General features: G+C 39.4%; 3 protein-coding genes across 12 annotated transcripts in view; 1 reads left to right on the forward strand and 2 right to left on the reverse strand.

The window, feature by feature from the left end:
* On the forward strand, positions 1-22836 carry LOC129732792 (isocitrate dehydrogenase [NAD] subunit gamma, mitochondrial). 7 transcript variants are annotated; one of them, XM_055694031.1, is made up of 7 exons: positions 2-210; positions 294-1127; positions 1185-1371; positions 1500-1575; positions 21479-21654; positions 21913-22044; positions 22248-22836. In XM_055694031.1, exons 1-5 carry the CDS (start codon positions 154-156, stop codon positions 21498-21500), a joined length of 1176 nt encoding a protein of 391 aa, XP_055550006.1. In that variant the 5' UTR covers positions 2-153; the 3' UTR covers positions 21501-21654; positions 21913-22044; positions 22248-22836. The 7 variants fall into 7 exon arrangements, with proteins under 7 accessions (XP_055550005.1, XP_055550006.1, XP_055550009.1 ...); XM_055694034.1 differs by having other exon boundaries at positions 22369-22836; XM_055694033.1 differs by having other exon boundaries at positions 21917-22044.
* On the reverse strand, positions 2440-4999 carry LOC129732794 (uncharacterized). 3 transcript variants are annotated; one of them, XM_055694040.1, is made up of 10 exons: positions 3444-3743; positions 3348-3383; positions 3256-3288; positions 3152-3193; positions 3048-3083; positions 2956-2988; positions 2834-2890; positions 2742-2768; positions 2624-2680; positions 2440-2571 (listed from the first exon to the last, which is right to left on the reverse strand). In XM_055694040.1, exons 1-10 carry the CDS (start codon positions 3621-3623, stop codon positions 2527-2529), a joined length of 546 nt encoding a protein of 181 aa, XP_055550015.1. In that variant the 5' UTR covers positions 3624-3743; the 3' UTR covers positions 2440-2526. The 3 variants fall into 3 exon arrangements, with proteins under 3 accessions (XP_055550015.1, XP_055550018.1, XP_055550016.1); XM_055694043.1 differs by lacking the exon at positions 2834-2890 and having other exon boundaries at positions 3444-4120; XM_055694041.1 differs by lacking the exon at positions 2834-2890 and having other exon boundaries at positions 2526-2680; positions 3444-4999.
* Positions 12170-22961, reverse strand: part of LOC129732793 (uncharacterized) — a 24776-nt gene continuing 13984 nt past the window's right edge. Inside the window, exons 3-8 of one of the 2 annotated variants that reach the window (XM_055694039.1) lie at positions 15627-15977; positions 15456-15497; positions 15348-15383; positions 15255-15287; positions 15133-15189; positions 12170-15013 (exon numbers count right to left, since the gene is read on the reverse strand). In XM_055694039.1, the coding sequence (XP_055550014.1) occupies positions 14912-15013; positions 15133-15189; positions 15255-15287; positions 15348-15383; positions 15456-15497; positions 15627-15896 (540 nt within the window). In that variant the 5' untranslated portion in view covers positions 15897-15977 and the 3' untranslated portion in view covers positions 12170-14911. Of the gene's footprint in view, positions 15190-15254; positions 15288-15347; positions 15384-15455; positions 15498-15626; positions 15978-22961 lie in introns of both variants that reach the window. The other variant, XM_055694038.1, reaches the window with a different exon arrangement.

Consider the following 22961-nt stretch of genomic DNA (forward strand, 5'->3'; position numbering starts at 1 on the left):
TCAAAATCTAAATTTGCATATTTTCCTTCACTTCACATTGGATACGGCTGCTGTAGACTTCGTGTTTGCCCGTTCAAACTATCGTAGTTTTTCTCAAACAAGCAAATACTCCTTGATTTATAATTTTCTTCAAAGATTTAGTATTCGACAAAAATGGCACTTCGACTCTTCCGTCTGAGCCAAGATGTGGTCACACCAATCATCAAACGGGTAAGTCTGATCGACCTTCGCAGGGAATGATATTAATTGTTGAAGTTACATAATGTTTTGGTCGTCCGTGATTCCTTTTTTAGGGTTGCGCCGTATCGGCGTTTGAGCTGCAGCACAAGAATCCAATTCAGCGGAAGATCGAAAAGATTCCGGTGGCACAATATGGTGGCCGACACACGGTTACTATGTTGCCGGGTGGAGGAATCGGCCCCGAACTGATGAACTATGTTAAAGAGGTGTTCCGCTTTGCGGGTGTTCCAGTAGATTTCGAGGTGGTGGACATCGATCCGTCCAGTGAGGGTAACGACGATTTGGAGTACGCAATCACGTCGATCAAGCGAAACGGCGTAGCTATTAAGGGAAACATCGAAACGAAGTCCGAATCGACGGGCATCGTTTCGCGTAATGTAGCGCTTCGTAATGAGCTTGATTTGTTCGTGAACGTGCTGCACTGCAAGTCCTTCAATGCCATTCCGGCTCATCACCAGAATGTCGATGTCGTCATTATCCGACAGAATACGGAGGGCGAATATGCGATGCTGGAGCACGAAAGCGTCCAGGGAGTGGTTGAGAGTATGAAGGTGATCACGGTGGAGAATGCGGCCCGAGTGGCACGTTTTGCGTTTGAGTTTGCTCGTACTAACAATCGCAAGAAGGTGACCACAATCCACAAGGCCAACATCATGAAGCTGGCGGATGGTATGTTTCTGAGAATAGCCCGCGAGGTGGCCAAGGAGTATCCGGATATTCAGCATAATGATATGATCATTGATAACTGCTGTATGCAGCTGGTGTCCAATCCGCATCAGTTCGATGTGATGAACACGACCAATCTGTACGGGAGCATCACTTCCAATGTGTTGTGCGGGCTGGTAGGAGGTGCTGGACTGTTCTCCGGTAGGAACTATGGTGATCATGTAATAACGCTTTTTTCCTGTTAATTTCCACGTGAGATTAAGTTTGTCTGCTTCTAGTATGCCGTATTTGAGCCGGGTACCCGTAACACGGGCACTGCCATCGCTGGAAAGAATATTGCTAACCCAGTGGCTATGCTGAATGCGGCCGTTGATATGCTGTACCATTTGGGTCATCGTTACCACGCAGACAGTATTTCCGATGCGATCCATAAGACGATCGACGCCGACGGGATTCACACACCTGGTAAGTGCAAGAAACTTCGACTTTATAAGAATACTTGTTAATTCCATAATATGTGATACCTAGATACGATTTCGAGAATGCTTTTATTTATTAATTTTAATTATTGTTTTTGTTGTCCAATTCTCCAGATTTGGGTGGACAAAATACAAGCACCGAGATAGTTCAGAATGTGTTGCAGCACTTAGCCGAGAAAAGAACATACTGGTAAGTAGTTTACATTGTGCAACACGAATGGAATGCTATAGAGTGTTAGTACCTAGTTAGACGATAGTCATATGATTTACGGGTTAAGTTTGTTAGTGTCAAATTTTTTTCATCTACCAATGGGACTTATTATTTAATTATTCGATGTCTGTCGGGTCGTTTGATGCTGATGCGCTGAACGATCACGCAAACGATCATTACATTGGGCTGCCCGACAGACAATTGACCCATTGGCGATTGGATTGACGGCAGTTGATTGCTTAGTAGAGTGTGAGTGTAAGAACAGTAGTGTCGATTTTGTTGTTAATAGATCTGTTTGTTTCGTTGGGTGTGAAAGTACTTTTCGTAGTTTCGATAGGTTGTCTGTAGTCCAAAGAGTATATTTTAATCACAATGACACACCGCCGTAGATTCGGTAAATATAGTGCTAAACATTTCGTTTTTTTTTCTTTTTTTGGTTCGTTTTTTTCTTCTGTGTATTTTTTCCCTCTAATTATTACACGCTAACATAAAGGCATCATGGAATGGTGAACGATATTTAATGTAAACTAAAAAGTAGAGATGCATTTGATTCATGCTCATGTTTCGAAACATCAATCATTTAATAAACCGCAGCATCGCTGTAGTTACCGTGAACTGGGTTGTGTTAGAATTGAGTAAACCTAACATATTGCAGTTATGTCCGGTTCTTAAGCAATTGTGACTCGCCGTTTCAGCAGAGTTCGGACTGTGGTCGGTGGACTAGCAGTGGTTATACGACGTTTCAGTTTTATCCGGGTTGAACCGTCGCCTGCAGCGGTCGGTTCTGTGGTGCTGTTGTTTTCCAGGTTGACCTCAGGGTCGTTTTTCTCCTCTGGGCTTGAAGCGGCTGTCACTTCCGCTTCCGGAGTTGTGGGCTCTTCGTCACTGTAGTCCTCGGTTTGCTCGGGTATCATGCCGTCAGGGTCAGGTTCATCGTAGAACACAAAAAAAATCATTAAATGTCATTCCGTAGGGCTGAAAGATCATGCGATGTTAGGATTGTGCAAATAGTTTGATTTTTGAGTACCATAGTCATAGGTATCCATTTGGTAGTAGTTTTTACAAATCGAGCCAGTGTCGTAGACTGAAAAATTGAGTGCACGTTAAAATAAATCGAACAACGCAGTTACGTTTCGGTCGTCTACCTTGGTAGGAGTCCTTGTAGTGGTTCTCTGCAATATAGAGAAACTTTAGGAAAGTTCACATAATGCTGTAATTTTTCAACAAACTGACTCACTGCAGTAGTAAAAGGGGCTTTCAACGTGGCCGATTTATTTGTTAGTTGGTTCATTCTCTGAAGATAATTTAAAGTTTTTTGTTATGCTATATGTCATTGGAATGTTTAGTAATTTGTTTGACCTTTGTGGTTGATGTCTGCTTCAGCTGGGCATTCTGTAGGAAAAAAAAATGGAGTTTCGAATTCAAGGTGGCCACGTTTTATCTTATCTAACCTTGGTGGCACCTTGCGTTGTCCGCGCGGTAGTTCTCTGCAATAAAGAAATGATATTATTTCTCATTCATCAGAGTCAATATTCAAAAAATAATCCCCGCTCACAGTTGTTAATGGACCTGCTTTTGTGGTTGGTTGATTCATTTTCTGGAAATAATCACATAGTTATGACGATTTATGCCTTTGAAAAGTTTCACTTATTTTCGGACCTTTGTGGTTGAAGTTTGCTTCAGCGGCGCATTCTGTAAGGTGAGAATAGTATGTAGTAGTTTTTAAACCTGCACCTAGTCGCATTTCTTACCTTACTTGTAACATGCGTGGTTCTTGGGATGGTTCTCTGCACAAGTATTAAGAACGAGCTTTAATTGTTAGTTTTGGGTTTATCATTGCAACTCACCTGAATGTTCACCAACTGCCCAGATTTTGCTGTCGTTCGGGTAGTCTGCGATGCCCGGGTAGTGCTGCGTAAAGCCGATCCTCCAGCTCGGGTCGTTGATCGTAGCGTTGTTTGTTGCCCTAAAACATGCCAGCTCCAGGAAATGGCCAACAACAGCAGCACTAGCGATGCTCTGCCCATCTTGTCTGTATTGTTCTTTTTATTTTTGTTATGAAAAAAAGTAAGGTAACGCTCATGACAACGTTAGAATGGATTTAAACTTGATTGTTCTTTTCAAGCTGCTATTTATTATCTCACCGTTTTGGTAATTTATTATACATTAGATGTAGTTTGATAATTTCGATGTACAACGGCGAATATACTAAGTCAAAAGCAGAGCCGGATTTACGATTGTGGGGGCCCGGGGCCCAGTTTACAGTGGGGGCCCCAGAATAAAACAAACCCGTTTTTTTATCGTACGAGTTAAAAACACTTATTTCTCATTGAAAAGTTACCAAAAATTTGCTAGAATTTTTTCTTACGAGTTTTTTTTTGCAGAGAACTTATTGATTGAATAATCAACATTCAGCTCCTTCAGAATATTGTACTCTCAACTTAACAATGCTAAGTTTGACAGCCTTTCACTCTTCATAGTCGTACGCAACCTATTTTCAATCAGTTTCATCAGTTTCATCTAAAGACCTTTCTCCAGTTGCGTTCGAGATCATTAGGCTCAAATAAATAAATGTATGCAACTGCTCGAAACCCGGATTTTTTTTCTTGATATCTGAAAAATAAAAACCTACCGCAATTCGAAAAAAATGCGATCCGCAAGCAAAAATTTGCACACAATTTGAGAAAGACTGCGCAAATATAAGGCTACGCTGGCAATAATCTAAAGAACCTAGGAAAAAACTAGGTACACACTTCTGCAGGTCAATAAAATCTGCACACGGACTCTGAAAATCTGCATTTTGCAACGCAAATCTAGTATCCCTGATTCGGACAGGTAAACTTATTTTCGGAATCAACAGCAATGTATTAAAAAAAAACTTGTGGATTATCTTCTTTCCTGCTTGATCTCCCATGCGCGCTGGTTCGATTCAAATGGTGTGTTAATGTGTGCCATTCCGAGAGAATCGAAGGTGAAATCTTATGGATGTGGTTGTGATATTGGCGCTCGCGAAAAAATAACACTGAAGGAAAGTTTCAGATTGAAATGGTCTGTTCAAATTTTCTTACTGTAAATTGAACTTTTGATTGAATCTCATTTTTGATCGAGAAAAGAACTTTTTCTCGTTTTGTGGGGGCCCCAAAAATGTGGGGGCCCGGGGCCCGGCCCCCCTGGGCCCCCCCTTAAATCCGGCTCTGGTCAAAAGCATGCCCGTAGTTATTGAGCTATGCGGATTGAGCTATTTAATAGCTCGGTCGTGTTTTCGGTTACTTCTGGATTGTTCTTCAATTTATTTACAGCTTCAAAGAATGTCGGTTTTGGAAGCGCTTAGAGCGTTTTGAAGACCACCTGAAGAATAATACACATTAGTCTTTTTCAAGACTATCTATTTGAATTTTTTTAGTATTCTCTGAAATGACAGGTAGAAAAAAGAAACCACACATCGCTACGTGGAAGAAACAGAATTTATTTGATATTCTGCCAGAGAAACAAAACCGGCGAAGTTGAAATGACTGATATTAAAACTCATTCAAGGCTGTTTTGAATAATCTCGCCAACGATTAAACGGTTATTGAGATCGAAACAACTTTGACAGAATTACACTGAAGTCGCTTTATACGCGGGGGATACATGCCGCGTAAAAAAACCGTGTAAATTCCGGAATCCGCGTAAAAAAAACGCGTAAATTTCGGAATCCGCGTAAAAAGCGACCTTAGTGTATTTGGCATAGCCCCTACCCAAGCAATTTTTATGACACATAAATCCCGAACAGTCAGAGAACTGGAATTTCCCTTGTCAATTACTTGATTCGTTCTAACCGTACTGAGGTTATCAGCAGCGTTGCCAGGTAATTTTTTAAAAAATCTGGAAAAGGCAAAATAAAAATCTGGAAAAAATCTGGCAGTCATTTCGTGGGGTGAAAGGTTAATTTTTCGGATAAAAGTCTTGGTGAACGCAAAATTTGAGGTGACAAAATTGCAAAATTTCGCGCCAAAATTGAAGTGATGACCTTTTTGCGGAACAGAGAAAATAAAATCTGGATAAAATCTGGATCATCCATGAAAAATCTGGATAATTTGACATCAAAGCTGTTTACCTGGATACATGTCCAAAAATCTGGATAATCCAGCTAAATCTGGATACCTGGCAACGCTGGTTATCAGTTAAATTCTTTTTTCAAAAAAGCACATGCTATTTATAATGTGCAAGTAGAGAGGGAGTTGCATAGAAAATTTGGCGAAGGTGAAAAGCATATAACCCAAAGCCGTATTTGCCAACGATATGGCCATGGGTTCAAATTTTGTCACATGAGAACAAACAACTTCTCACAAAAAGGACACATGTCTAGTGAAAGAGAATGAAAATTTTTGTTATGCCCATTGTAACGGCAACCATAATTCAATTTCCAAATCATAACCTGGGCAGTTTTTCTACTCTTGTTCAAGCACGCTTAACATATGTACACACTGTTCGAATGCCGGCACGTCCAGGTAGCCCGAAAATGTCCGTTGAAATGGGTAAACATAAACTTCCTGGGACTCATTACGGTAGAGATGTCGAAGATTCTCAAGAAACCTTCAGGGCCTAGTCCAGTAATTAAAGATGAAGATCAAATCCGCGTAGCCAACGAACAACAAAGATTAAAAGGCTTGCTCAGCAATTTGAGAGTGTGTATGATTCGATTTTAAATTTTGTGAGTTCAATTGAAGAAGAAGTCACATGTCAATGTAACTTAATTTCTTCTCAGGATTTTCTGCCTGCAGAAATTCAATTATTTACCAACTTAAATAAGATTAAATCAATAACGATGAGATCTTTAACATATTAATCAAACATTTCCCAGGTGTTTTCCAACGTTCAGTCTTGAGTCTAGCCCTGTACAATGTATTTACTTCAGATGTTCTTGATTTACCTGCAGGATGCACAAGTATTTTCTGAAAAGAAAAATGTCTTTGTGTCATTTGCAGTCGATTACAGAAAAATTTAGATATAGCATGTTTTAGCTTAATTTTTCGATAACTTTAAGAACGTATGAAGTTAAAAGGGGCAAGTAGAATCATGATGTCAATACTTTTTCTCGAAGTTAAGCTCGAGTGTTCGAAACTGTTATAAGTTCCATCCGTCTCAATCTACCTGATCTAGACGTTGTTAAAGTTATCGAAAAAATATGTTGAAATGTGCTATAACGTTGTAAAGAAAAGTCCTGGAGATGTGTGGCCTCCAACAAAAACGTGTGTTCTGTATGTCTAAATGCTTCTTTAGAACAACGTTTTCTTGTAAAATGTAACTAATAAAAGTTGAGTACAAAAAATCACCTTTTAAGTAACTTTTATAGAATATACTCTGTAACTCTGTACCCAATGAAGATAGGAATATTGCTTGTTAAGCAAAGTTTCGTATTTTTGCACGTTCTACATCTTTGCCGAATAAACCATTTCTCTATCTCTTAACACAAAAAAGTTAGTATTTTTGATATATGAAAACCTACTGTAACATATACTCGCCGTACTCTGATATGGGGGGATTGACACAAATGGAACCCAAAGGAGTTTATAGTACTTCAGCTTAATTTCAAGGAAAAGTTTTGACATCACTATTCCATTTGCCCCTTTTTAACTTATACGTTCTTGAAGTTATCGAAAAACAAAGCTAAAATATGATATAACTTTGTAAGGAAAAGTCCTGGAGATCGTGTAAAATTCGTGTAAAAGCGAACTAACAAAAGTTAAGTACAAAAAACTAACTTTTAAGTAAGTTCCATGTAGTATACTCTATAACTTTGTACCGAAAAAATAAAGAATTTTGATTTGTTCAACAAAGTTTCATATTTTTGAATCTTCTATAACTTTGCTGAATAAACTATTCTGCTATCTGTTAATACAAAAAAAATATTTTTCTATTTTCTAAACTTTTCATATTTTTTAACAATTTGCGATTATGAGGGTCATTCATACAAACAATTGTTCCGAAGACACTATTAAGCTAGGATGGAGGTGAAAGGCGCTATGGAATTAAGTTCCACTTTTTGCTTTATTAGACCACTCTGCAATGGTGCGAAGTTATGAGGTGAACTGTGTTAATTTTCTTAGTTTTGACAACTACGATTCACCTATTCCAAAACCACAGAAACCCGTATTTTCGGCAAAACAAATTCACTCGTTTGCAGAGTGAATTTGTTTTGCCGAAAATATTTTGATGTTTTGCATAAAAATTAAACCAGTTGGAAAACTCATTGCGGGCCAAAAGTACCCACTAAGTTTTTGTAACTATAGAGAAAAATGTGTTTAATAACGCTATTTTTGTACAGAAATTACCCGAGAGCAACTAGTGATACAAAGAAAGGTGAAAAAAAAAAAAAGATTCTTCAAAGGTATTTTTGTTATTCCTGGAAATCTGGTTTTCCGCAGCTTTGTTTCGTCACTGAGAAATTTCATGGTTTTATATTTTTTTTCAGCAAAATCTCACAATTATTGGTTTAAAGCTCATTAAATAAGTTCCACAGACCATTTCAATGGTTCTGGTGATATTCTTTCAAAATGTTCCTCCTGGAACAAATTTTCCTGGGGCTTCTAGAAGCCATAAAGTCAATAAAATAATTAAAGGTCAAATACCATCCAATATGGGTATTTTGTAGTTTCGGATTCGGGATGATGTTCAGAGACCCGAAAAACCAACCCCAGAGCCATTTTGAATTCCAAGATAGCAACTTCCGGTTTCTAGAAAACAACCTAAAATGGTCGAATACCTTCCAATATGTTTATTTCCAAAATCGATGATGCCCAGAGACTGGAAAACGACCCGGACACAATTTTGGATTCCAAAAAGTGACTTTCGGTTTCTTGAAAAAACGAAATATGGTCAAATACTAGGCAATATGAGGATGATATCTGTCGCTTTCGTAATATGGAAAGCGAGACAGCGGAACATCTGCTGTACAGTTGTGGTGCATTATTTAAACGCAGATCAATTCTTGGCAGTGGCTGTTTACAGCCCAAAGAGATTTGGTCTTTGAGTTCTGGGAAGGTGATTGGCTACTTAAGCCATATTTTACCTGACTGGGAGCAGGTACCTGATCACTCAACAATAGTGGTCATAGTATTTTGCAAGGGGACACGTATAGCAATTGATTGGGATATATAACAAAAGTTCACATTAATGGACAACGTAATTCTAATTGCCTAACAAAAAAAATGAGTATTTCCGTTATCTGGATGATGCCCTGAGGCCATAAAATAACCCTAGACGCCATTTTGGATTCCAGTCATTTTGGATTCCCGTGTCCCCGTGGCTCTGTGGTTAGCGATGTCGGTCGGCTAGCTCTCCCACACGGTTGTGATATCGGGTTCGATTCCCGATCGAGTCAAGGAACTTTTCGAGCTGGAATTTTTCTCGACTCAGCACTGGGGCACGGTGTATCGTTGTACTTATCCTACACATGCAAAATGTGCCAAAAACAATATCGATAACGAATTCAACTCCAACTGATCGAGACCGCTATTAGCCCCAAGGCTAAGCGTGCGATATTGTTTTTGTTTCTAATAGCCCTTTACTGAACATTGACTTCCTTTGATCAAACAATGCTCCACTACTGCAGAGTATATGTTAAACAGTCTTAGGAACAAATTGGCAAAAACGACATTCTGTTGAGTGAGCTTTTCCCATTTTACTTAGCTGATACCTCCTCGGGTAGTGACCGGTCCACAGACCATTATAACCCAAAGATTTTTCTTATTGAGATTAAGTAAGTTCAAGGCGTATCCTGCACTCGGTTTGATAAATATTTTGGTTTGTCCGGATGTATCCTTCGCGTTCCAACAAGGATTTTTCCCAAATTCTGAAATTCGGAGCACATTCAGGATCTTCACAAAATGGTTCCGGACCAGTAAAATTTGATGCTAAACCTTTTCTTGCAAAGCTGTCGGCTCTTTCATTTTCTTCATTGGCACAGGCCAATTGTCTCAAAGAAAGAATCCCCACACTAGACTTGATTTACATGTGAAAGCTTAAAGTGCGTTTAAAGCTGTTTTTTTTTATTCTCGCTTATTTTTCGTCGGTCTAGTTCCGCCACTGTTGTGGCCAATCACCGACGCCCAGGGAGGCGACTCCACACCCAGGACCCTAACTCACGACCCGTTTATTAACGGACTGGCGCCAACGGCTTTACTTCCTCATGCGATGGAAGGCGTGATCCCAGAGATTTTTCGCCTCAGAAAATCTCCCGGTGTCGGCTAGGATTGAATCTAGACCAGTTGGGTTGGTTGTGAGTGGATCACGCCACCTCACAACCATCGACACCTATGTCGGCGGTGGGATTCGAACCCAGGCGTCGAGCGTGGTTGGCGGAGACGTTACCAACCACACTAGGCCCCCGCTATTTAAAGCTGTTATACTGTCAGAAAATTTTGCAAATCTTTTTTTTTACTTAACAAATATTCACACATTCAATTAATTTCATGAATGAATTTCTTTCGGCATGAATTTCTGCTTTGAAAACCGTTGGACTGTATCCCATTGTTATAGCCTCAGGGTGGCCACTCTACCGGGAAAAGCGGAAGAAAAATGGGAATTTCAAATCACCGGAAAGAAATCGGGAATACCGGGAAATTAGGGCTCACATCTGTAGTCTATCCCAGTCGGATAAGACTCTACTTATATTTCTGACCTCTCTGGGTCGACAAACGCGCTAGGGAAAACTCACTTGAAACACTTCGCTCGGACAAGATCACCACCTGTATAACAATAGCTTTGGTGCACACCAGAAAGTGATCGCAAATCGTCCGAAATAAAAATCATAGATACTTGTAACTAAATTCCCTTATTTTTATTTAAACCCTTTTAACGGAAAAATATATTCGACTCACTGACTGCGGCTGCGATGAATCCTACGGGTGGCGAACGGCGAGACCTTGCAGGTGACGGTGGCGGCGGAGGCGATGATGGCTCTGAAGGTGGCTATGACGGAGGCGGTGGAGGTGGCTGCGATGGCGGTGAGGCTTGTTGGAAGTGGTGCACGTGGCTCTCCAGGTCTTTCGCTCGTGAAACCTAACACGGTCCAGGAGCTCCTTTCGCGGATAGCTGGGGTGGCCGGAGCTCTAGGCGATTGGTAAACTTTCCTACGGCACCGGCGGCACTAAATCACTCTGACTCACACGCGGACTTACTCGGCACTTTGGTATTAGAAGTATTAACGCAAAATCTAACCAGGGAAAACGTCGTCTGGTATAACTTGTTCAAGAAAAATAGTGAAACTTGACCAATTACCTTGATGGTTTAAAACGGTCTCCCTTGTCCCACGTTGGGATCCTCCTTATATAACCGTTGGAATGTTCTGGAACCTCATCCCGATCGGGTTCTCTCCAGCCTACGTCACACTGAACCTCGCACCTTCGGCTGACACCAGTCTCTCTGGCTTTGCCGATCACGCTGCCTGCCGAACAACGATGATTTGCGCGCCACCATAGGTTGTTGTCCTGGCTTATCGCCGATGAAAGTAGCAGCAGTAAGTCGCCTAGCATCCCTACGGTTACCCTTTTCGGCAAGCTAACTAGCTCCTGATTGGCCGCCCGTAATAGTGAATGGTCCCATTTCAGAGCACATCGAATCTTTTTGCACTGGTGTCTCTATCGACGTGGTAACGACTCACTATTTCGGAGGCCTCTAAGTTTCGAGCAAATATTTAAAATTAGATCGGACTTTAATGGTTCTTTATTTATATTTATATAATTCAAACAATTTCTGGCATGGGGATTTACAATTACTGACATTCGGTCTGATTATAGTATAGCAACACTGTCACCAGAGCATTGCTATACGGTGGAACCTTTTCCCAAAGGTTACACATCGGGAAAATCATCCTCCTGCATATCATCCGCCTCATTTGCTAAACAATTTCTGAGAAAACATCAACCCGAAGATCTGTGTTATATTTTTGTATCATGACCTAATTGGTTAGTTTTTAATCTTGATCAACCGGATAAGCATATTTTGCTGTTTCGTAACTGCTGTAGAGCAACGTATTTTGTCGGTTTTTTTTTTTTTGAAGAAAATGTTAGGACGGTTTCATATTGCGTATCACATTTACCGTGTCTGCCACGGTACGGATTATTGGTGAATATTATCTGGAATTGCGATAATAATCATTCGTGGAAATGTGTAAGATTCATGTAGTTTGTTTATTCTGAGCTCGGCCTTTTAACTTTGAACTTTGCTGAGGAAAGATGCCATCTTGAAAATCTTTTTGTAAGAGGTTAGAGGTGAGAGAAAACAAACAATAGCTACACAAGCAGGAAGTAACTATTCTAGAGCTTTTAACTTATAGTGTTATCTAAGATTTAAAAGAAAAAGATTTCTCGAAATCACTTTCTGCCTGAAAAATATAAAAAATTTGCACTTTTTGTAATTAGCACTTTCGCTCCGTTTTTTAATTTATAACGTAGTAAAATCGACATTTCTGGGATTTAGAAATTTTTAAGCTGGGAATTTTCCTTATATGGAAATTTCTAAGCCCAGAAAGTAGATTTTTTTCGAACCTTTTTTTTCGAGATAACACCAGATCTCGTCGTTCCATGGGTTTCTTTGGCATCAAAAAAAAAAAAAAAAAAAAAAAAAAATTTTTTCGATATCGACAATTTCATGTACTACTACTACTTTTCCGTTAGTCGAAACTTTTCCTTTTGGTTTGGTTTGGAACGACCGGTGTATGGAAATGCTCTCAGTTACATACCGAGTAAGCAGGCGTTGCACGTTGTTGACATGCTCATTAACTTCTCCGTTGCCAATAAGCTTTGCACAGCATCGTAACAGCTAACTTACATGTATCTAGAGTATGGTCGTCACCTATAAACGGCAGTAGGGAAAAGGCTGTACTTTTTTGACGGCTGCCCTAGTGAATTTATTGAAAAACTGCCCTGATTTAGCTTAGAAATACTGCAAAATTGCTTTTAACACCGTTTTGAATGTGGTTTTTTACGCAGATGTCAGTCGGAATATTTAATTTTTTTTTTCAAATTGAAATTTTTTTGTTTTCAAATTGTTTATCCAGAGCGTCGGTTAGATAAATTTAGGTCTCAGGATGCCGAAGTTTTTCAAAAAAAGCAGGAGGTTGCACTTAAATAAGTACTACAAATGCAGAAGTACTTCTGTTCGTATTTTAATAAATTAACAAGATAGTCAAAACTTTATCGCAGGACATCAGTTGGAAGAGTTATTTTGGGGGCGGAATGGGTTGTGTGAAATCAAGCTATACACTTTTTTCACTTAAGTCATTTTTATGTGTTTTTTGTAGTTTTTGTAAGCTTTTTCGTTCGCGCCGTTCTTCAGAAGATGACAGTTCAATCGATACCAAAATTTGCCATCTCTTGCTTTCTGCTGCTCCAGAAAGAATGAGAAATTCAATTCGATGGCGTGCGCTTTTATAAGCGACTAATGTTTGCCACCACCCGCTTTTTGCTGCTCTAGAAAGAACCTTCCGCTTTGCCGGTTGATGCGTGTGTTGCAGCATGAATCATACAAACATGAAATCATCGCTAGCTACGCTGTGTTACTGGCAAATCTGCTTGCTACCAGCCGATTCGGTTTCCAGTAAATCGTTCTTTTACTACACTGCCGTAAGCGCCATTTTTTCGAAAATGGGTTTTTCATGCCAATTTGTTCATTATTCGAAGACCTATCTTTTGCTATCTTCCTTTTCGTTTTTACTCATTTGTACGTTGCATAAAATCAACAAAAAAAAGTGACATAGGTATCATTTCAATACAAAAGGGACAAGAAATTCATTCGTTATTGGGCTGTACTGAAAAGTCGATCCCTAGGATCTACGTCACAATGTTAACTCACGGCAGTACAATTATCGGATGATCAATGAAGACTAGATTGTTGCATGCTAACTTTTATATGTGACTAATGACAGTTATACTTCCGGTGGGCGTGTCGTTGTGCACTCGAGTGAACAAAGCTACAACAGCAAGTACAAATCGTTTGTGTACTCCACTATGAAAAAAAGTTAGTAAACATGATTTCAAAAACTAGAGTAATTTGTTTACTAGTGGTTATAACGTGGTAAGCGTTTAAAATCTTTCATTTTGTCGTTTCACTCCATTCTCGTTTTAAGATAGCAACAGATCTCGACGTTTCATGCATTTCATAGACAATTGGCATAAAATATTGGCATATTTCGACAATTTCGCGTGTAATATTTCGTCGATCAGAAAAGTGAAACGTTTACCACTTCGAGGCGCTTTTTCTCGAGGTCGGATGGAGGTCAAATTTCGCATGGGGACTTTTTTCGAAAAGACAAAACTTCTGAGCCCTACAGCTAAACAAAGTTCGGAGGTCAATTTTTTCCCATACATTGTATTGGCGTCTTACTACAGAATCATTGGAAGCCCAATGGCAGACTGACAGCGAGAAAAAAAGGATTTGGAGATGAAAAGGGTAAAAAATACAAGCTAAAAGCGATGAGGATGAAATGGTTTTCATCATTTCATAGCACTGTTTTTACAAGGACTTAAATAAACATGGGAAAATCGATATTTTGCTCAAATTTTTTTGAAAATAAAACATCGGGGAAAAATGAGAAATATCAACGGGAAACCGATGCCACCCTACGATTGTTCTTTCCTTCCCAAACAGACCGTACGAATGTAGCCCGAGCCCGCGCCGTTATCAATCTATACAAGGCGGAAGCTACTGAATTGTTGTTGTATCTCGAAGATGGTAAATTAATCCCAAATTAGCCATCTAACGGTGGTTCTTTGTGCAACTTCACTAGCTTAGAGTCATTACGAAGGTGCAACTACGGAATGTGCGATCGTTCAAATTCTAGCTATATTACCCGGAGCTAAACATTAGAACAAAAAAGAAATCAAAATTTTTACAAGATCACACAGTGGATAATAGGTAGCGTTATGTAGATTAAGCTATTTATTGACGCCTAACCTAGGTCAACCTAACCCATTGTTGTAGAATCGACATGTTCGGAGTTTTATTGTGTCCGTTCCTCAAGCAACTGTCACTCGACGTTTCAGCAGAGTTCGGATTGTGGTCGGTGGACTAGCGGTGGCTCTACGACGTTTCAGTTTTATTCGGGTTGAACCATCACCTACAGCGGTGCTGTTGCTTGCCAGGTTGACCTCAGGGTAGTCCTTATCCTGCGCGCTCGAAGCGGCTGTCACTTCCGCTTCCAAAATTGTGGGCTCCGAGCTGCAGCATGCAGATTCTTTGTCGCTGTAGTCTTCGGTTTTCTCGGTTGTCATGCCGACAGGACCATCGTAATACGTAAAAAAATCACCATATGGACGCCCGTGGGGCTGACAGATCATACGATGTTAGGATAGTGGCAAATATTTTGGTTTTTCATTACTATAGCCGGTGGTATCCGTTTCGTCGTAGTTTGTACTAATCGAGCCAGTGTTGTAGACTGAAAATTTGAGCGTACGTTAAAATTAAGCGAACAATGCTTTGTATTGGTTCTCTGCAATATAGCAAAAGTTCAGAAATGTTCACATAATGCTGTAATTTTTCAACAAACTGACTCACTGCAGTAGTAAAAGGGGCTTTCAATGTGGCCGATTTAGTTGTTAGTAGGTTCATTCTCTGGAGATAATTAAAAGTTATTTGTTATACTATATGTTATTCGAATGTTTAGTAATTTGTTTGACCTTTGTGGTTGATGTCTGCTTTAGCTGGGCATTCTATAAAAAAAATGGAGTTTTGAATTCCACATAGTCACGTATCTTATTGATTTATCTAACCTTGGTGGCACCTTGCGTTGTCCTCGCGGTAGTTCTCTGCAATATAGAAATGATATTATTTTTCATTTATGTACAAGAGTCAATATTCAAAAAAAGACCCATGCTTACAGTTGTTAACGTGACTGCTTTTGTAGTTGGTTGATTCACTTTCTAGAAATAATCATATAGTTATGACGTTTTATGCTTTCGGAACATTTCACTTTTTTGCGAACCTTTGTGGTTGCAGTTTGCTTCAGCGGCGCACCTGTATTAAACATTCTATCCAATCGCATTTCTTACCTTGGCTGTAACATACGTGGTCCTTGGGGTAGTCCTCTGCACAAGCAATAAGATTAAATTTTGGTTGATAAACTTATCACTGCAACTCACCTGAGTGTTAACCAGTTGCCCAGCTTTTGCTGGCGTTCGGGTAGTCTGCGATGCCCGGGTAGAGCTGCGTAAAGGCGATCCAACAACTTTGGTCGTCGTTCTAGGCGTGGTTTGTTGACCCAAAACATGCCAGCTCCACGAAATGACCAACAACAACAGCACTAGTGGTGCTTTGCCCATCTTGTCTGCAATGTTCTTTTGCTTTTGAAGTAGAATACTTCTCTCAGGAAGTTCGGCTACATAGGGATGTGAAATGAAAATCTAAAACCGAAAAAAGTGAAAAATATGTCCAATTTCAAATGCTAATAAATCGGTTAGTATTCGATGGATTTCCTTCGTTCTTGCAGCAATAGATTGGAAAATCTTCTAAGAATCTTCCCAAAATAAGATAATTGTAATTTTATTATTCACACTATTGTACTATTGAAAATAGTCAAGCCTTGTCAAAACGAAAAATTCGACCTCTGATTGGTCGTTATATGCTTGCTTCCCAAGCACGGTCGACAGAATCATATATCTTGCAATTGAAAACATGCTATTTGGCCTATATAAGAGCCTGTTTCAGCCGGAGCCGCTCATAATAGTTCTAGACAGCGACAACAGCAGTCGTCCTTCCTTAGCAGCAGCACTAGCCCTGTGGTAGGTCACCACGTCTCAGGAGCAGCACGGTTTTTCTCAGCGTGTGTCGCCAGACAGCCATTATTCCCCCTGTGTTGGGGCAGCATGATGATTGCCATCAGGAAATCCAATTTCGGAAATCAAAATACCCTTTTTAAAGCAAATGAACAAGTCATTGAAAGTTTATAATTTTTGTCAACGCAAGCAAGCATTCTGTGTTGCATCCTAGCAATTCAAGTTTGTCGCACCCGTCTAATTTACTGAATGTGAAATAGCTTCCACAGTGCATGTTGTCCGTGTATCTTAATTCCACCAATGTTAGGGCAGCTCAAAGGTTGTAATTAGCAACCGATTTTGGACCGCAACATGCATTTTTCAAGGCAAATAAAAAAATAATTGAAGGTTAATAATTTTCTGGCATCAACACAAGCAGACATTCTGTGCGGGATGCAATCAAATTCTGTTGTAGTTGTCTAATTTTTACTTTCACTTTATTTAGTAAACCCCCCACTGTAAGGGCAGCGCAAAGGCTGCGATCAGCATAACCGACATTGGATAATAAACTGCCCTGTTAGAACGCATTCACAAAAGCAGTTAGTTCGACTATGCAGAGCTAATATGAAATCGATTTAATCAATCAGTATAAACAGAATTTCGTCGTCTCCCAGCTGCCAAGTTGCAACATGATGCAACACGCAACAGCCAGCAAACGAAATCGCTTGATGTTACAAACCGCAATAAGATACGGGTTAAAACCGTTGCGTGTGTGAGAGCATCATCGGTGTTTATTCGCTGGATACACTATCTACTGTCTACTGAACGCAATAATCTGCTTACATGCGACACGGGGACGGGAACATTTTCTTCAACCAAGCTGCACAACACGACACAAAATATGTTATTTTGTTGCTTCAATGAGAGTGCTATCGGTCCGGCTCGACAAGAAATCATTTTTGTGCATCCGTGCTACGAAACTGAGGAAAAACTTTAGAAACTGAAAAAAGAGGTGGAGCTTATCAAATGATCGCTCTGAGCCGGAATGAAGTCACACATATTTTTCAAGTTATATCATTCCACCACGTACGAAAAATAATTCATTCCTATTTTCATCCCTATATAAGAGCCTGTTTTAGTCGAAGCCGCTCATAATAGTTCTGAACAGCGACGACAGCAGTCCTCCCTTAGCAGCAGCGGGAGCGAGCAGTGGGTACCATCGATAGCGGATAGCGGCCACAACTGTGGCATGGCTACGGATAGCGTTGCAGTTGCTCAGCAGTTGGGCCAGCGTATAGCGGCCACAACTGTGGCATGGCTATGCATAGCGTAGCTGTTGCAGGGGGTATATCAGCATCGATAGTAGCAGAGTCAGTTGATGCAACGACACTCCCTTCACTAAAATGCTGTTTCAGTGTGGTAGCGGGAAGCATCAGCAGCAGGCTTGCATGAAGTGAATACATCAGCCAGCAACTTTCTCTAAGGCCTCTGCCATAGTAGAGCGAATCGGTTCGCGTCGCTTTTCGCGTCTATTATGGCAGAGGCCTAATGGGAAAGTTGTATTATTTTGTTCAGAAGAATAGTATTGTCGGTAATACTACAGAGATGCGATTGCGTAAATCCGATTTTGAATTGAACATTTGTTCTTTTGAGAACAAATAAAACACTTATTTGAAGAGTTAATAGCTTTTGGTACCAATAGCAGTATAGTGACAGCCTCAGCGGTAGATGCAGATGCAGCCGGTACTTCCCTGAGGCCAATGTAAAGGTAAATGGGAGCAGCACGGCGAAACAGTTCGGGTTATACTTAGACGCGCGTCATTTTTCGTTGCTGATATTCCCCACATGAAACGACGCGCTTTCGTATGATAGCGGTGGTATTAGCGGTAGATGCATTTGCCAACACTTCCTCCAGTAAAGCCGTGTCTAGTTTTCAATGTGAAAACACCTTTCTCATTGTGTTGACCGTGCGCCTTAGTCCTCACTATCAAGGTAACACAGAGATGTAAGATAAACACTACATCCTATGATAAAATGAACAATTGTCCTTATAAGGACAACAAATGAATTAATGAAGATTTAATTTTGAATTAGAATACTTCTCTCAGGAAGTTCAGCTACATAGGGATGTGAAATGAAAATCTAAAACTGAAAAAAGTGAGAAAAATTTCAAATGCTAATAAATCGGTTAGTTTTCGATGAATTCCCTTCGTTTTTGCAGCAATCGATTAGAAAACCTTCTAAGATTCCTACCAAATGCATGAAATTGCAATTTTATCATTCGAACCATTGTACTATTGAAAACTCTTAAGCCTTGTCAAAACACAAAATTCGACCTCTGATTGGTCGTTATACCGCGCTTTCCCAAGCACGGTCGGCAGAGTTATGGACCTACTAAATTGGGAATGCATCATTTGGCCTATATAAGAGCTTCATCAGATAATAAACAAACATTTCATCGGATATTAAATTGAACAACTGAAATTTGAAGAACACAAATGATTATTTGAAGAGTTAATATTTTCTCGTTTTGCGCTATAATCCAAAGTTAATTATCTTCATCTACATGCATACTCTGATTATTATTACGTGTTTGCGTCGCTTAGTGTTTGGCTACGGTCATGCAGAACGCAAATAACGACGCGATGCGATTCGGCAAGACGAAATCTGTTGAAATGTATAGCTCTACTTTGCCGTAAAAAGAGCTGTACATTTCACCACGGTAAGGCGAATCACATCGCGTTGTCATTCGCGTTCTGCATAACTGTAGCCTTTGATCCGTTCCAGTTCAATGATGTCGTATTTAATGTGCATATTACAATTCGGCAGCACTTTAACTGCTCATTTGCGCAAAATTTTAAAAATATGCAATGAACTTCATTCAAAATATCAAACAAAGTGAAATTACAATACTGCCAATGAACGGTCAACGTTTCTTTACTAGAAAAAATGACTGACATGCAAGCAGCCGGGTTATCTTTCTTGTAAAAGTATTCTACTTCAACCTTGCGGTCGTGGCTTTGCATACAACCTTCTTGTGATTTTTTGAGAAAAGAAAAGGTACCGCTCATGACAAATATAGAATCGATTTAAACTTGATTGTTCTTTTCAAGCTACCTTTTATTATCTCCCCGTTGCGGTAATTTATTATGCATTAGATGTAATTTGATAATTTCGGCGCGTACACGGCCAATACACGGAGTCAAAAATGTTTCTGCATTTATTGGAACAACAGTTCGGGTCGTATGTTCGAATAATTTTCAACAGTTTTCATTGTACTGCTGACTTTGGTTTGTTAATATTTTTCATGTTTTAGATTTCTATGGTAGTAAAACTTTGACAAAAAATCCAATTTTAGGAATGTGAAATCCATTCGAAATGAATTAAAAAATACCATAAAAGTTAAATGCTTATTGATGTTGAAATTTTACCTTTGAAAAGTAACGAATACAAAATTATAGCCGAGTTTTATTTCCTCAATCTGAAATAAATTTAAATATTAAAAAATCGGTTTTCATTTTAGTTTTATATTGTACCTTACAATCTACTGCTTATTTTTATTAATGAAGACAATTTTTTTAGATAAATCTGGTAGTAAAGTTTATCATTCATTCGTTTTGTTTTCGTTTTTTTTATCAATCGGAGCTAAACATTAGAACGAAAAATAAATTCAAATTTTCACAATATCACATAACAAGCTATACTGTTGCGGTTCAAGTTTTACCTAGTGGATAATAGGTAGTATTATAGACCGTTCCGATAATTATAAATACACTTACGATCAATCGTCATTTCAAATAACGTGCAGTATTCAACCAAACGTTGGCTGCGTCCTGTTGTTTACATCCAAAAGAAACAGATGCTGGCATTTTTTCTAACATTTAGTGCGAAATTTTGAAAATGCGTGGCCTCTCTCCCGAGCAAAGAAAGCGAATTGTGCACAAATGGGGCACCGTGAGTGGTCTTTCTATAAGAAAATCAGCCAGAGAAGAAGGTATAAGTGTCGGAACAGTTCAAACCGCATTGCGGAAGTATTGTGAAGAGTGCACATTTACTGATGCCCCAAGACGTGGTAGAAAACCCGGGCCTGTTGATCCCACAATGGACAAAAAGGTTAAGGAATACTACAAGCGGCATCCTTCAGTATCAGTACGAGATGTGGCGAGAAAGCTTGGAACCTCGGCGAGTAACATTATGCGTGCCAAGGGAAGAATGGGTCTGCAGACCCGTCGGAAGCAGAAGCAGCCAAAACGAAATCCAAAACAAGCTGAATCTGTGAAACCGAGAGCTCGGTAGCTACATGACAAACTTCTAACCAAAAAAATGGGGTGTGTTATCATGGATGACGAAACCTACATAAAACTGGACTATAAGACTCTGCCAGGACCGCAATTTTTTACATCACCGAAGGGAAAGGATGTCCCTGGACCAGTGAAAGCTATTTACACCGAAAAATTCGGCAAGAAGGTAATGGTTTGGCAGGCCATATTTGAATGTGGGAAAATATCTCGTCTATTCATTACGAATGACACAATGAATGGTAAAATTTACGTGAAAGAGTGTTTGCAGAAAAGGTTGTTATCCATGGTTAAGCAGCATAACAATCCTCCAATCTTTTGGCCCGATCTTGCTTTCTGCCATTACTCTAAGGATGCACTAGGGTGGTATAAAACAAATAATGTCACATGTGTCCCAAAGGAGATGAATCATTCAGCCCTGAAATGCGCCCTATTGAAACTTTTTGGGCTTTGACCAAAGCAAAGCTAAGGAAATATGTCAAACCAGCGGACAATGTTGAAAAATTTAAAAAAGATTGGCTTAAAGTGGTAAAAATGGTCGGAGAACACACTGTGCAAAAGCTTATGAGTAGTGTTAAGAGAAAAGTTAGAGAACTCGCGTATCCAACGAAAAATAATCCCAGCTTGAATTGAAACTGGAAAGAAAACACTTATTATCTATATTTCAGAATAAAATGACCCGAAAAATCCTGTATTTTTTGTTTCATTCAAGAAAGAAGATGTATTTATAATTTTCGGAACAGTCTATATGTTAAAATAGTATATAACGTGATACTGGGCAGAGGTGCAGCATTTTACTAACTCAATTGTTTTGTGTTTTTCTATTCGCACTCTCTCTCTCGTGTTTTGTAGGACTATACAACCAGATTACTAATACCGGTGTTAAGCATTGATAAAACAAGCGGAATTGAGTTTTTTTCTCATATATATTGCATTAAATGTCAAGCATGTAGCGGGTTCTAACATTGTTGGTGAAGGGTTTACGGGTTTCTAGATGGCAATAGGAAAAAAATGTTTCCCAGCTCCAGGTAAAATGATTCTAACAAGTGTACATTTTCCCAACAGGCAACCCGCAAGCTGGTGAAGAGCTGCCTAATTGGCTATAAGATGAAGGAAATTCCTCCACCCTGCCAAATTCGACTAAATTGTTTTATTTGTTTGAAAAAAAAGAGGCTCCTCTTGTTCAGCAATCTCACCGGCCCTGCAGACCCGACTAAACTAAACACAGTAGACCATTGTTTTATCGATAAGTGTTTTATGTTTCTCTTCTTTTCGTTGAATCTAAGCAAGCCATGGCTGTATGATTAGCATTAACATTTGTACTGTTGATAATATTTACCATAACATCTGTAATAAAGTAAATGCAGTGGCGTTCCTACCAATGGTTAAAGTTACGGTTTCCAAAACCGATGCGCAAGGTACGTAAGACAATAGAAATTATTACTGAACACAGATTTCATTTATTTATCACAGCAACAAGGTTCGGTTATTTTTGTCCTTAATCGAGTATGTTTCTGTTTCTAGTTCATAAATCATACATACTTTACACTTTTCTAATTTTCTCTATGATTTTCTTTTCTTTCTATCCTCTAATCTCGGTACAAATTATCCAACATCCTAGATTCCGCACCTTTCTACTACACGATATTCGTGTGCTCAAACCACCGCGATGCAGTTTTATTTATTTTCACAAAACTCCAGAATCAGCCAAATTTCATACATAAAACAACAATACCCTCTAGTCATTACCAAGGCGAACACGCTACGCCCGCGCTCCCGTGAACGCGAAGCGGAGCACAACCGAGATACACATTTTCATAAATAAATCATCCGAACATTTTGTTTGCTGCTGGGAGTCGGCCGCCATGCACCGTTCGGCGGCTGCATTCACTGCGTCACTCTTCCGGAAGACGAAAATAGTGGAATTAAATCACAACGGAAAACATCATCAGCGGGCGAGAACAGAGATGAGATGTGCAGCAACCGTACCTGGCTAAGTCCTGAAAGAATATATAATATGGTGTTATGAGGTTCATGAAAACACAAAAAAACATACGAATATAGTATGACGCTCACCTTTTTTCTCATGAATTTTATTATCTAATATCGGCAACGTACTTATCGGTGTTTTCTAGAACATTGTGAACTTCTGTTTTTGGCCTTTTTTGTTCCACAGCAAGCCAGTACGAAAAAAAACATTTTTATTCGAATATAGTTGTTTTATTACTTTGGAAAAACGAACCTAAACAAGGATATTGATGTAGTGATATCACAGAATGATCAACACTTTATTAGTATACTATCTTGTTTTTTGTTGTTCGAAAAAAAAACTTTT

This window comes from Wyeomyia smithii, chromosome 3 (genome assembly GCF_029784165.1).
Source record: "Wyeomyia smithii strain HCP4-BCI-WySm-NY-G18 chromosome 3, ASM2978416v1, whole genome shotgun sequence".
NCBI lineage: Eukaryota > Metazoa > Arthropoda > Insecta > Diptera > Culicidae > Wyeomyia > Wyeomyia smithii.